General features: G+C 39.7%; 1 protein-coding gene across 1 annotated transcript in view; it reads right to left on the minus strand.

Moving 5' to 3' along the window:
- Window positions 1-15,411, minus strand: part of FLVCR1 (FLVCR heme transporter 1) — a 32,233-nt gene that overhangs the window by 7,712 nt on the left and 9,110 nt on the right. Inside the window, exons 3-5 of the mRNA XM_003918797.4 lie at window positions 10,022-10,162; window positions 4,071-4,138; window positions 2,088-2,191 (exon numbers count right to left, since the gene is read on the minus strand). Coding sequence (XP_003918846.1) covers window positions 2,088-2,191; window positions 4,071-4,138; window positions 10,022-10,162 — 313 coding nt within the window. The remainder of the gene's footprint in view (window positions 1-2,087; window positions 2,192-4,070; window positions 4,139-10,021; window positions 10,163-15,411) is intronic.

Raw genomic sequence — 15,411 nt, forward strand, 5'->3', positions numbered from 1 at the left:
GTTTTTCAAATTTCACTGCTTCTTGTCTATGGAAAATGTATCCACCAAAGCATAAATTTTAAAGCATTTTTAATTTAAGATTCAGCAGCATCAGGAAACAAAACCACACTGTATCGAATGCTCAGACGGGGATACTTTTTTATGAATAAAATCATTTTTATGCCACCAAATGGGATAGTTCCCTATTCACATTTCAAGATTCTGATCAAATTCTACCTCTTCCAAATGCCTTCTGGAACCACACCAGCTTATAAGGGTCTCTCTTTCTTCCAAATTCCTTTGTCATTTTGGTACTATAAAACTGATGACATCTATTTTAGTTTGTTATATTATTTAACTTTTCACATGTGAATGCCTTATTTGCTCCATTTAGACCACAAACATGTTAACAACAGGGATCACATACTGCTTGCCATAATTTTCATCTAAGAGAGATGCACATAACAGGAGTTTGGCGAATGAATGGCAGTTACCCTGAGAAGAAAGCCACAGTGGCAAAGAACACACGTCTATGCCGATCAAGTTTTCTAAATGTATAATGGATGAAAAACTTAAGGAATTTAATCCTTTACCTATGCTTCCTTCATCTATAAATCAAGTAGGTTTCACTCTAAGCTATCAGTTTACAATAATGAAGCTAAGGTAAGTGTTGTCCTAAATTATGGAAAAATTATCTTGGAGAATTTCAAGATTAGAGATATTTTTGGTAGGGTTTAGACTAATAATATCAAATATATCTTGAGCCTTGAAAGGTGCACAGGACACAGTTCCATATTTCATTCATTTATTTATTAATAGTTTCATTCATTCATTTCCAAGTACAGGGGGAAGTTTTGGCCTGTTAAAAAATGTGGTGATTCTTTTAACTCCCAGAGCAAAATATGCTGCCTCTGAAACCCTTTCTTAGTCTCCCAGTTGGTATCATTTATTTTCTTTGGTATTAGCATTTTGGTGGCTCCATATAATGTACAATTAACAGAATATATTCTTTCTTTTTTTTTTTTTAGACAGTGTCTTGCTCTGTCACCCAGGCTGAAGTCCAGTGGCATGCTATCTCAGCTCACTGCAACCTCTGCCTCCTGGGTTCAAGCAATTTTCCTTCCTTAGCCTCCTGAGTAGCTAGTATTACAGATGCCCATCACCACACTCAGCTACTTTTTGTATTTTCAGTAGAGATGGAGTTTTGCCATGTTGCCCAGGCTGGTCTCCAACTCCTGGCCTTAAGCAATCTACCCACCTTGGCCTCCCAAAGTGCTGGGATTACAGGTGTAAGACATTGTATCAAGCCAGCACTTTCACATTATGCATTATATTACAGTTAACTGGTACTATAGTCTGGGGGTACTTTAGCCAAAAAGTTTTTAGCAAAATAAAGCCTTATGCTCAATGATAATTTTTTGATTGGAAATAATTACTTTTTTGTTTTTGTATTTAAGCCCACAACATAAGAAAAGAACAAGATAGGCCGGGCATGGTGGCTCCTGCCTGTAATCCCAGCACTTTGGGAGGCTGAGGTGGGTGGACTGCCTGACCTCAGGAGTTCAAAACCAGCCTGGGCAACATGGTGAAAGCCTGTCTCCAAAAAGGCAAAAAATTAGCTGAGTGTGGTGGTGCACACCTGTGGTCACAGCTACTCAGGAGGCTGAGGTGGGAGAATCACTTGAGCCTGGAAAGCAGAAGTTGCAGTGAGCCAAGATGGTACCACTGCATTCCAGCCTGGGTGACAGAGTGAGACCCCACCTCAAAAAAAAAAAAAAAAAAAAGACAAAGTCTATCAAAAGTCAAATATTTCTCAGAAAGGGCTCTTTTTAGAATAGAAATAATTCCTTCTGAAGTGGTAGGTATGAGTATTGTTAGAAAGAAGGGATTCATAAGGTATCCAAGTTCTCAAAATTGAAATAAATGTGACCAATAAAATAATACAATACATAGAGTATTGAAACACTTAAGTGAAGAGAACCTACTAGTGTTTAGAATCCATATCTAAGTAATAACATGTTTTAAATTTCTTAAAATAAAAAGCAAATTGTCTTTTAAAATCAAAATACCTTTGGTTACACACCATACATGTATTTACTTTCACTTACTTGTATGTTTTGGTATAATCCAGCCATAAGCCACAAAGAATAGAGCCCACCATTCCAGCTACTACTAGTGTTAGCCCAATCCTTCCAGCATTGACTTCTTCTCCCTGAAAACAATTTGCATAAGAAGTTGATCAAATAAATGGATTAACTAATTCAGACTCTTCACATTCCCACACCTTTTCATAGTCAATGAAAATAATTAGATAAAACTAAGCACACAGTAGGAAGATTTAGTACACGTGTTAGGGTGAGAGGGGAGGGCAGGTAAAGAATATACATAAGCATTACATTTTAAAACAAGAAAAGAAACCTAAAATAATAGAAGAAATAAAAAAGGAAAAATTTCCTTAATCCTCTATGGTTAGAAGTACAATGATTTTTGTGAGGATTCTTAAGTATAGATAGTCATGTGTTCCATGATGACATCTAGCTCAACACTGACTCATATATACAGAAGTGATCCCGTAAGATTATAATACCATATTTTTATTCTACCTTCTCTGTTTAGATATATTTAGATACACAATACTTACCATTGCATTACAACTGCCTACAATATTCAGTAAAGTAACATGCTATACAGGTTTGTAACCTAGGAGCAACAGGCTATACCACACAGCCTAGGTATGTAGTAGGCTACACCATTAGGTTTGCCTACTACACTGTATTATACTCACACAACAATGAAGTACACTGTATTATATTCACAACAATGAAACTGCCTAGTGAATTTCTCAGAAGGTATCCCTGTCACTAAGCAAGGTATGACACTGTATAGATGTCTCAAAAGGAGGTTAATCGATAGCTTTTACATAGTACAACTGCTTTTACCCTTTCAAAAGCAAAGACACATCAATCGGAACTTGATATTTATTTATCTATATTTATGCTGAGTTCCCTTAAAATGTTTTGTCTTTTTCCATATAACCAATCATATTATTTCCTAAAAATAAACTTAGGTATCATCACAGGGATAGTAACTTCTGCTTTCCATATTGTGTGAGTTTTTTTGTTTGTTTTTTTGAGGTGGAGTCTCACTCTGTCACTAGGCTGGAGTGCAGTGGTGCTATCTTGGCTGGGATTACAGGTGTGGGCCACAGCATCTGGCGTGTTTTTTGTTTTTTTTGAGACAGGGATTCGCTCTTATTGCCCAGGCTGGAATGCAATGGCACGATCTCGGCTCACCGCCACCTCCACCTCCCAGGCTCAAGCGTTTCTCCTGACTCAGCCTCCCGAATAGCTGGGATTACAGGCATGCGCCACCACGCCCAGCTAATTTTGTATTTTTAGTAGAGACGGGGTTTCTCCATGTTGGTCAGGCTGGTCTCAAACTTCCGACCTCAGGTGATCCTCCTCGGCCTCCCAAAGTGCTGGGTTTACAGGCGTGAGCCACCACGCCTGGCCATACTGTGTGTTTTATAAACTGGATTAAATATGTTAAATTAAAATGATAGGAGGCCATTGTTTTGGAGTGAGCTCCCACACTAGACCCAACAGACCAGACCACACAGAACAGTGTCACTAGCGCTAGGTGCCACATAATCAAACTGAAATTTAAAATGGGCCACTTTTCCAAAAAAAAGAGATTCATAAGCAACCTGTCAGATGGGGCCCAGTCCCCCTTGTTTTAATCCTATAAGGAAAGTAACTTTGTAACAACGAATCTGCTCTTTGCTCCTTGTTTCTGCTTTCTTCAGTCTTTTTCTGTCTATAAAGCCCGTCTCCTCTGCTCAGCTCATCAGTACCTTTCTAAATCTTTAGATGGGATGCTGTCCAATAAAGGAATCGATAATAAAAGCCAATCAGATCTCTAAAGTTGTGGAAATTTCATTTTTTAACAAATATATTCTCAATTAAAACAAATGTAAATATTTGATAGCAACAATGTCATAATCCTTAATCTCATGACCCTGCTAACGACAGTTATATTGCTAAAGAAAAATTCTTGGTCAGGCATGCAATCTGACACAAGCAGAAGCTTACCTCATGATATGTCAATATCATTTGATTTAATAATGTTGAGACTGAATAAAAGGCACCAGTCATGATACCTACAATAATAAAGATGATGTTAAATCATGATATCTACAATAATAAAGAGAATACTAAAAGTGTGTCATTTACCAGTTCATGAAGTGACATGGAATATTATGTGACAATTGTGGAAATATATTTCTTTTCTTTTTTTTTTTTTTTTTTTTGAGACGGAGACTCGCTCTGTCGCCCAGACTGGAGTGCAGCAGCACAAACACAGCTCACTGCATCCTTGATCTCCTGGGCTCAAATGATTTTTCTACCTCAGCCCCACAAATAGCTGGGACTAGAGGCACAGGCCACTGTGTCTGGATAATTTTTGTATTTTTTGTAGAGATGAGGTTTTGCCACATTGCCTAGGATGTGGGTCTCCTTTTATACCTTTCAATGTTTTATAATTTTCTCTATGAAGTTCTTTTGGTATATTTATTTTAAGATATCTTTATAGTTTTAGTTGCTATTATAAAAGATATCTTTCATAGGAATACAATACTTATAAATACATAGGAATGCAATTGATATTTTCACATTGTCAGCTATTTAGTAACTTTGCTAACTCATTCTTACTAGTTTTAATAGCTATCTCTAGGTTCTTTCATATTATTTTAATAGATGGATGATCACCAAACATTTTCTGTAAAGCACCAGGTAGCAAACCTTTGTTAGCTTTGTAGGACATATGGTCTCTGATGTAACTAATGTAACTACTCAACTCTGCCCTAGTAGTTCAAAAGCAGCTATAGACAATATGTAGACAAACAAAACTTTAATATAAAAACAGGCAATGGCCAGATTTGGCTCATGGGTCACGGTTTGCTGACCTCTGATATGAATAATTACAGTATGAGCAATAACATCTGTTTTCTGTTTCATATGCCTTTTCTTTCTTTTTTCTTGTGTTATTGAGCCAGCCAGTACCTCCAGTTAGATGTTGAATGGAAGTGATGACAGTAAATATCCTTAAGGATACTTCTTATTGATTCTTAAGGAGAATGGCTCTAACATTTGCCTTTAGTATAATACTTGCTATAGGGTCTTTGTAGATAAGCTTTATCAGGTTCAGAAAGTTCATTTGTTGGCACCTAATTAAACTGAAGAGCTTCCGCACAGCAAAAAACAAAACAAAACAAAACAAAAACTATCATCAGAGTGAACAGACGACTTACAGAATGGGAGAAAATTTTTGCAATTTATCCATCTGACAAAGGTCTAATATCCAGAGTCTACAGGAATTTAAATTTACAAGAAAAAGACAACCTCAATAAAAAGTGGGCAAAGGACATGAACAAACACTTGTCAAAAGACATTCATGTGGCCAAACATGAAAAAAAGCTCAACATCACTGGTAATTACAGAAATGCAAATCAAAACCACAATGAGATACCATTTCATGCCAGTCAGAATGGCGATTATTAAAATGTCAAGAAACAACAGATGCTGGCGAGGCTGTGGAGAAAAAAGAACACTTTTACACTGCTGGAAGGAGTATAAATTAATTCAACCACTGTAGAAGACAGTGTGACAATTCCCAAGATATAGAAGCAGAAATACCATTTGACCCATCAATCCCATTAGTGGGTATATACCCAAAGGAACATATATCATTCTGTTATAAAGATATATGCACATGTATGTTTACTGCAGCACTATTCACAATAGCAAAGACATGGAATCAACCCAAATGCCCATCAACAATAGACTGGATAAAGAAAACGTAGTATGTTTACACCATGGAATACTATACAGCCAAAACGAAATGAGATCAGGCCGGGTGCGGTGGCTCATGCCTGTAATCCTGACACTTTGGGAGGCTGAGGCAGGTGGATCACCTGAGATCAGGAGTTCGAGACCAGCCTGACCACCATGGTGAAACCCTGTCTCTACTAAAAATACAAAAATTAGCCGGACATGTTGGCACATGCCTGTAATCCCAGCTACTCGGGAGGCTGAGGCAGGAGAATCACCTGAACCTGGGGGGCGGAGGTTGCAGTGAGCCGTGATTGTGTGCACTCCAGCCTGGGCAATAAGAGTGAAACTCTGTCTCAAAAAAAAAAAAAAGAAGCCGGGCGCGGTGGCTCAAGCCTGTAATCCCAGCACTTTGGGAGGCTGAGACGGGCGGATCACAAGGTCAGGAGATCGAGACCATCCTGGCTAACACGGTGAAACCCCGTCTCTACTAAAAAACACAAAAAACTAGCCGGGCGAGGTGGCGGGCGTCTGTGGTCCCAACTACTCCGGAGGCTGAGGCAGGAGAATGGCGTAAACCCGGGAGGCGGAGCTTGCAGTGAGCTGAGATCCGGCCACTGCACTCCAGCCTGGGCGACAGAGCCAGACTCAGTCTCAAAAAAAAAAAAAAGAAATGAGATCATGTCCTTTGCAGGGACATGGATGGAGCTGGAAGCAGTTATTCTCAGCAAACTAAGGCAATAACAGAAAACCAAATACAACACATTCTCACTTATAAGTGGGAGCGGAATGATGGACACATGGTGCACGAGGGTGGAAACAACAAACATTGGGACATTTCGGGTTTGCGGGAGGAAGAGCATCAGGAATAATAGCTAATGGATGCTAGGCTTAATACCTAGATGATGCCTGAGGTCAGGAATTCGAGACCAACCTGGCTAACATGGCAAAACCCCATCTCTACTAAAAACACAAAAATTAGCCAAGTGTGGTGGCACTTGCCTGTAGTCCCAGCTACTCAGGAAGCTGAGGCAAAAGAACCGCTTGAACCCGGGAAGTAGAGGTTGCAGTGAGCCAAGATCACGCCACTGCACTCCAGCCTGGGTGACAGAGTGAGAAACCAACAAAACCGATATTGCAATTAACTTAATCATTTATGTATAATCAAGGTTTTTGTTTTTTTGTTTTTTTCTCAGATAGAGTCTTGATCCGTCACCCAGGCTGGAGTGCAGTGGCACGGTCTCATAATACTGCAATCTCTGCCTCCCGGGTTCAAGTGATTCTCCTGCCTCAGCCTCCCGAGTAGCTGGAACTACAGGTGCACACCACCATGCCCAGCTAATTTTTGTATTTTCAGTAGACACAGGGTTTTGCCATGTTCGCCAGGCTGGTCTTGAACTGGCCTCAAGTGATCCACCCACCTTGGCCTCCCAAAGTGTTAGGATTACAGGCGTGAGCCACTGTGCCCAGCCCCAGTAAGTATTAAGCGATGTGGTACAAAGACACCAAAACTCCACAGATACCTGAGTGTTCACTGAAGGCACAATCTAACACCCTCGCTGGTGCTATTTTCTTCCTCCCCTTTGTCTATTCAAATCCAACCCACTCTTCAAGGCCCAGCTCAACCACTCCCTTCTGTGAGACTCTCCCTGCCATCCCTAGGCCTTCCCTTTGTTTATCCTTTCTCAATGATAGGTCTCAATGAAGGCCTTCAGCATGCACTTGCCATACAACTTATCTTGTGTTGTTATCCTTTTGATAAATACCAACTGTAATGTTGCTTACTTTTCAGACGTTTATATTATCTCCCCAGTTAGATGATCAATTTCCTATGGACAGAAATCATATATCATGCCTCTTTCTAGCCACAAAACATCTAGAGCACTACTATACATTTAGTTGGTATTTGATAGCTATTGATGGAATAAATAAATAAAAGAATGAACACCAAAATGAACAATAAGTGAGGCAAAGATTAAGCTAGCTCTTGCAGGATTGCTTACAGAAAAAAGAAGCACATTTCCGGTAAAAGAAATATTGGCACAAAATTACAGAGACTAGAATTAACAGTGTATATCATGTGGTGATGTGTCTGTGTGTGTGTGCTTGTGTATGTCTGTGACAGGGGGTTAGTTATAAGTGTGGCTGAAAGAGAATTTTGTATTGGGAAAGTGAGTGATAAAGGAGTGATAACAAAAAGCCAGGCCAGATGTGGTGGCTCACACCTGTAATCCCAGCATTTTGGGAGGCAAAGGCAGACAGATCACGAGGTCAGGAGTTTGAGACCAGCATGGTCAACATGGTGAAACCCCGCCTCTACTAAAAATACAAAAATTAGCCAGGCATGGTGGCATGCACCTGTAATCTCAGCTACTAGGGAGGCTGAGGCAGGAGAATTGCTTGAACCTGAGAGGTAGAGGTTGCAGTGAGCCCAGATTGCGCCACTGTCCTCCAGCCTGGGTGACAGAGCAAGACTCTGTCTCAAAAAAAAAAAAAAAAAAAACAAAAGAAAAAAGCCACCTTAAATGACAGGCAAAAGAAATTAATTTGCTCTACTATTTAACAATAAGCCACTATATTTTCTCTGTATCTAATTAGGAATTTTAGGTTTAAGCTAAACAAGGAGGTAACCAGCAAAATTAAGAAAACGAACTACGTCATGCAAAAGTATTAATATATAAGGATGAGATGATACGGCATCTGGGATTTGCTTTAAAATATTCCAGGAAAGGCTGGGCGTGGTGGCTCACACCTGTAATCCCAGCACTTTCGGAGGCCAAGGCGGGCAGATCACCTGAGGTCAAGTGTTTGAGACCAGCCTGGCCAACATGGTGAAACCCTATCTCTACTAAAAATATGAAAAATTAGCCAGGTGTGGTTATGGGCACCTGTAATCCCAGCTACTCGAGAGGCTGAGGCAGAAGAATTGCTTGAACCTGGGAGGTGCAGGATACAATGAGCTGAGATTGTACCACTGCACTCCAGTCTGGGCAACAAGAGTGAAACTCCGTCTCAAAAAAATACATTCCAGGAAAAAAATGGAGGAAATAGATGAAGCAAGAATGGCAAAATGTTGATAACTGTTGAAGCTGGGTGATGGCATACACAGGACATAGGTATATAGGAATTTATTAGATTAAATGTTCAACTTTGGTGATGAGTAATTTCTACTAAAAAAAAAAGAACTAATCCTGGTAAAAATAGTTTAGGTCAGGACTTAATCTGCTATAACTTGTAAAACATTTATGTACCAGGGTTTGTATCCCCAAAAAATGTGAAACAGAGAATAGCAGTGAGTGATTTCTGGAGGCAAGTAAGATAGAAATAGGGAGTGCTGGTGTTCACGTAAATGGTGTTAACACAAGAAACAAAGAATGAACTGTCAGAAAACTCTGAAGAAAACCAAGTGTGTTGGTGTCTGTAGTCAAACCTACAGTGTCAGGATGAATACCTGTCAGCTATCCTGAAAGATCTGGAGAGAGAGAATTTTCTTAGATGTCAAAACGGGTTAAGGTGAGTTCCTTAATGTCTAGTTTTGACTGAGAAGTCAAAACAGATGCCAGCTTGCAGTGTCAAAGAAAGGTATTGCTGATAGCATTTCCCACATGCTTATACCAGTATAACTATAGTTCACAAATGGCCTAAAACACTCCATGAGAACTCACAAAAGAAGACTGAGTTTCTCTATTTGAGAACTACTTTTCTTTCTTTCTTTTTTTTTGAGATAGTCTCACTCTGTTGCCCAGGCTGGAGTGCAGTGGCGCAATCTTGGCTCACTGTAACCTCTGCCTTCTAGGTTCAAGTGATTCTCCTGCCTCAGCCACCCGAGTAGCTGGGATTACAGGTACGTGCCATCACACCCAGATAATTTTTGTATTTTTAGTAGAGATGGGGTTTCACCGTGTTCACCAGGCTGGTCCCAAACTCCTGACATCAAGTGATCCACACACCTCGGCCAACCCAAGTGCTGGGATCACCAGCGTGAGCCATCATGCCTGGCCAAAAACTACTTTTTAAAAATTATTATTTTTAAAAACATGTAAGAAGATCCATCCTGGATTTTCTGCTTTTAGTTTAAAATTTAAATTCATGATTATGCTATAGAGTTAACAGGCCAATCTTGTTGAAGTTCAAACCACTAGGTTAAATGAAAAGAATTCACAACGCTGAAAGGCTCACACAGACATTAAAGAAAGTACAAGAAAACCACTTACCATAAGTGATCAACAGAAGGACAAAAGGAATGTTTTTAAACAGGTTTCTTATTGATTTCTTATAGGAGTACTCTTCAGGGGGACTGTCTTGAAGAGCTGCTTGAGCCTGACTTGGTGGATACCGAGGTTTTTCTTTGAAGGCTGAGAATATATATAAAAAGATTATGTATATTTAATATATGTATGATATGTTGTTATATATTACAATAAGTAATTAATTATATGTCTCTTCCTTAGTGAGCAGACAGAACACAGTCTAAGTTTAAAGAGGTAGTATAAGTCTTTTATGGTGAGGGTTTTCATTTTCACTGATTTCTAAGTGAAGAATAGTTTAACACTGTCATCTCAGTTCTCTGAAACCGACTAAAACTCAGAGATATGGCCAATTTCACATAATGAACTGCAAAACCATCAATAACATGCCACAACCTTGCTGACTGATTATTCTATTTACCTAAGAAAGACTAATTTTTACTACATCAAATATTCAACAACTCTACTTTTAAATTCAGTTCAATTTGTAATTAGAGATAAACATGAAGGCTGGGCACAGTGGCTTATGCTTGTAATCCCAGCTCTTTGGGAGACTGAAGCGGGAAGAACCCTTGAGCCTGGGAAGTCAAGGCTGCAGTGAGCTGTGATTGCGCCATTGCACTCCAGCCTGCGCAACAGAGCAGGACCCTCTCTCAAAAAAAAAAAAGGAAAATAGAAGAGAGAAATAAAAAATCAGATATGAGGAAGCCAATATACTATTGAACTTTTAAAGGACTTGAGTTAGTAACCATTTTCTTCTGAAATTTGATATAAAGTTTATCATCTGATCCAATTGCACCTCTGGGATTGAAAAACTTCAGGTGGATTCATGGAAGCAGAGCTAGGTCTTACTAACTCACTTGAGCTGCATATGGAAAGTACAGGGGTAGAGCTAAGAGACATAAAAGTGTAGTATATGGTGTCTGATAATGTAAGTTTCAGCACTGTCCATTTCTAGTTAGAAATTTCACAGCCATCCCAGGCACACGTCTAGAGACCACCTTTTAGCTGTGCAGGAAAGGATCAACCAACTTTCCACAAAAGATGGCTATAGAGAGATTTCTTTAGGATTAGGCTAACCAGAAGTCAAGACTAATTCATAGGCCAGGCATGGTGCTCACTTTGGGAAGTCAAAGTGGAAGCATCATTTGAACAAGACTGTTGCTAGAAAAAAATTGTTTAAACTAGCTAGGCATGGCAGCATGCACCTATAATCCTAGCTACTTGTGAGGCTAAAGTGAGAGGATCACTTCAGGATCGCTTCACTGAGCCCAGGAGTAAAGGCTGCAGTGAGCTGGGATCATCATATCACTACACTCTAGCCTAGGTGATAAAGCAAGACTTTGTCTGTAAAAAACAAACAAAAAAACACAAAAAACTATTTACAGAAGGGCTGAACTGCTAATATACGGTACAGCAGAAATTAAAATCTAGTCTTTGTATTGACTCCAAACTTTAAAGTGTCTCAAAATTGTTAACTACAATAGTAGGAAAATACTGTACTTCATTGAATCTAAAATACTCTAATGCTTGCAGTCAATGATCTTGCCAGGTATCAATAGAAGGTTTTCACATAACCATGTCTCAATTACCACAAATGTTAGATGCCACTGATTATTAAAGGCATCTTGATTTCAGAGATTTCATGAAAAAAGTATACCTTGGGATTGATGAAACAGGGTAAATTCAAAAAGAAAAAAGAAGCCCGGCACAGTGGCTCACACTTGTAATCCCAGCACTTTGGGAGGCCGAGGCAGGTGGATCATTTGAGGTCAGGAGTTTGAGACCAGCCTGGCCAACATGGTGAAACCCCATCTCTACAAAAAAATACAAAAATTAGCCAGGCATTAATGGTGGCACATGCCTGGAGTCCCAGCTACTCGGGAGGCTGAGGCAGGAATTGCTTGAACCCAGGAGGTGGAGGTTGCAGTGAGCCACGATTGTGCCACTGCACTCCAGCCTGGGCAACGGAGTGAGACTGTCTCAAAAAACAAAACAAAACAAAAAAACAGAAAGAAAAAAGAAGGTAAATGGAATCAGAAAATAACATTGTTTAGGAATTTTTTTTAGAAATTAGGATTTTTCTGCCATCCTCAGCCAGACAGTAAGAAAAAACATTTTTTAATAGAAATTAGGATTTCTTTTTTTTTTTTAATTGGCTATTTCTTTCTTCCAACAAGGAAGACCTGCTTTGTAGTTTGAAAGAGGGTTATATCTGATGGACCTATCAACTGGAATCATTTGGAAATTTAAAAATAATAAAGATTTTGAGATTCTACCCAAGGCTCAATGAATCAGAAACTCCAGGATGAAGCCAAAGAAACTGTTTTAAACACAAAACTCCCCAAATGCTTTTGAAAACCAGCCAGGGAGAAACAATCACTGGGAAAGTAAGAAACAACCCTTAAAATTTCCATGAAATACTGTAATTCTCTAATTTTCCTGTTTGCTGCTAAAAATGTTTTAAATTACAGTTCATTGCTGACTAACACATTAACTGTGATATAACTAAAACTTACCAAACTAAAATATACTTCTATTTTCACAGATCTCACAACTAATTAAAGTGGAGATATAACTCATAAATATTTACTTTTTAATATCCTTACATTGGAAGGCTGGTACACATAAAAGGTTTAAGTTGCAAATCCTCCTCTTCCTTTCATTCTATCTGATCTTGTACTGTTAGGATGTCTGTTGTCCTTTTCTGAGTCTCTTTGTATCCTAATTAGATAGGAAATATCTCTTTTTACTAAGATTGGTAATGCAGAACTCATATAGTTATAAAACGAAGTTTCAGAAAGTAAAAACTATGCTTACTAGGTAGTCATGGGTACTTAATGAATCTTAAGTCTCTTACTTTTTTATTTACCATGGCAAAATAAATCTAAATGGCTCAAATCTGAACTGAAATGCAAAAATGAAAATACTTCTGACTTCTGGCTGGGCGCAGTGGCTCACGCCTGTAATCCCAGCACTTTGGGAGGTCTGAAGCAGGCGAATCACCAGAGGTCAGGAGTTGGAGACCAGCCTGGCCAACATGGCAAAAACCTGTCTCTACTTAAAACACAAAAATTAGCCAGGGGTGGTGGGTGCCTTAATCCCAGCTACTTGGGAGGCTGAGGCAGGAGAATCGCTTGAACCCAGGAGGCGGAGGTTGCTGTGAGCTGAGGTCGCACCACTGCACTCCAGTCTGGTCAACAGAGTGAAACTGTGTCTCAAAAATGAAAAGAAAAGAAAATACTTCTTACCAGTCTTTAAATCCACTACACTTATTTTTTTTTAATACAAGAGTTATCTTTTAGTTTCAGGAAGTCAAACTATCTTTTGGCAAAAATCAAGCCTGTATTTACCAGCTACATGTTGTAGGAAAGTCGAACTTAAGTCTACTTGAAGAAAGAGAAACAAAAAGCCACAGATCTATGACCTTGTTTATGCCTAGCTGCTACTTTTAAAGGATGAAATATGGCTTCTTCTTTCTCCTTTGAAACAGAAAAATAATAGCTTTCTATTGTCTTCTCCCAACCAAAAATTTGCACCAATAAAACAATTGATTATTTGAAGCAGTTATTCTCCACTTCTGGCGTTAGTCTTATAAAGTAGCCAAAATATTCTCGAGCACCACATTCAAACTTTTCCTCCTGTGATGAATATGTTGTAAATCTATTGCTGTTTAGGGCCACTTTTACTTCTTCAATCATATTTTAACATTTTAAAAATTTCATTATTTATCCCTGTGTGATTCAGGCATATATTACATATATTCGGTTATTAAAAGACAAATAAATGTTTGAATCCTGGCTCTGCCTCAGCTCACTGTATGACTTTGAGGAAGTAAATCCCTGTCTCTCGCCTTTACAGCTTTCTCATCCATAAAATGTAAATAACAATAACAAGCTGTTATGAAGATTACATGATACAATATATGTAAAATAATTCTGTAATTATCAAGTGCAACACAAAATATATTGTCTTTTTTGGACGAATATTTATTTTAAAAAATCAGAGACTACCTCAGGAGCTTGAAATTCTTACAGACTAAGTTAAATGTGTTTCTGTTAAAAGTATGCAGCCGGGCCGCGCATGGTGGCTCACGCCTATAATCCCAGCACTTTGGGAGGCCGAGACAGGCGGATCACCTGAGGTCAGGAGTTTGAGACCAGCCTGACCAACATGGAGAAACCCTGTCTCTACTAAAAACACAAAATTAGCCATGTGTGGTGGCGCCCTCCTGTAATTCCAGCTACTCAGGAGGCTGAGGCAGAATGGCTTGAATCCGGGAGGCGGAGGTTGCGGTGAGCCGAGATCGCGTCACTGCACTCCAGCCAGGGCAACAAGAGCTAAACTCTGTCTCAAAACAAAATAAAATAAAGTTTATTTGTTTTTGTTTTTTTTGGGGGGGGGGAGCGGACAGAGTCTCACTCTGTCGCCCAGGCTGGAGTGCAGTGGCGTGATCTCGGCTCACTGCAAGCTCCGCCTCCTGGGTTCAGGCCATTCTCCTGCCTCAGTCTCCCATGTAGCTGGGACTACAGGCGCCCGCCACCACGCCCGGCTAATTTTTTGTATTTTTAGTAGAGACGGGGTTTCACCGTGTCAGCCAGGGTGGTCTCAATCTCCTGACCTCGTGATCCGCCTGCCTCGACCTCCCAAAGTGCTGGGATTACAGGCGTGAGTCACCGCGCCCGGCCAAAATAAAGTTTATAGATATCCTGAATTAAGAATCAAAAGCAGCTGGGCATGGTGACTCATGCCTGTAATCCCTGCACTTTGGGAGCCCAAGGCAAGCTGGGAACAGCCTGGGCAACATGGTGAAACCCTGTCTACAAAAAATATAAAAATTAGCCAGGCATGGTGGCGCACACCTGTAGTCCCAGCTACTCAGAGGGCTGAGGTAGGAAGATTGCTTGAGTCTGGTCAGGAGATCGAGGGTGCAGTGAGCTGAGATTGTGCCACTGCACTCCAGCCTGGGTGACAGGGTGAGACCCCATCTCTTAAAAAAGAATCAAAAGTAAAATTATACACACATTATATGCTTATGTGTTTAAGTATATTAATATTAAATATTTTTATTGTGATTACTTTTGGCTTCTGTCATCCACTCAATTTAGTGAATCAGGAAAGGTTTTTTTTTTTTTTTTGAGACGGAGACGGATGGTCTCGATCTCCTGACCTCATGATCCACCCGCCTTGGCCTCCCAAAGTGCTGGGATTACAGGCGTGAGCCACCGCGCCCGGCCTGACAGGAAAGTATTTTAATTGACACATGAGTTAAATGACATAGTTTACTGCTCTGCTGCACAAGAACAGCTTTTAAATACAATAGCATTACCACTTATGCAAGAATCTGAATTCGAACA

Source organism: Papio anubis, chromosome 1 (assembly GCF_008728515.1).
Source record: "Papio anubis isolate 15944 chromosome 1, Panubis1.0, whole genome shotgun sequence".
Lineage (NCBI taxonomy): Eukaryota > Metazoa > Chordata > Mammalia > Primates > Cercopithecidae > Papio > Papio anubis.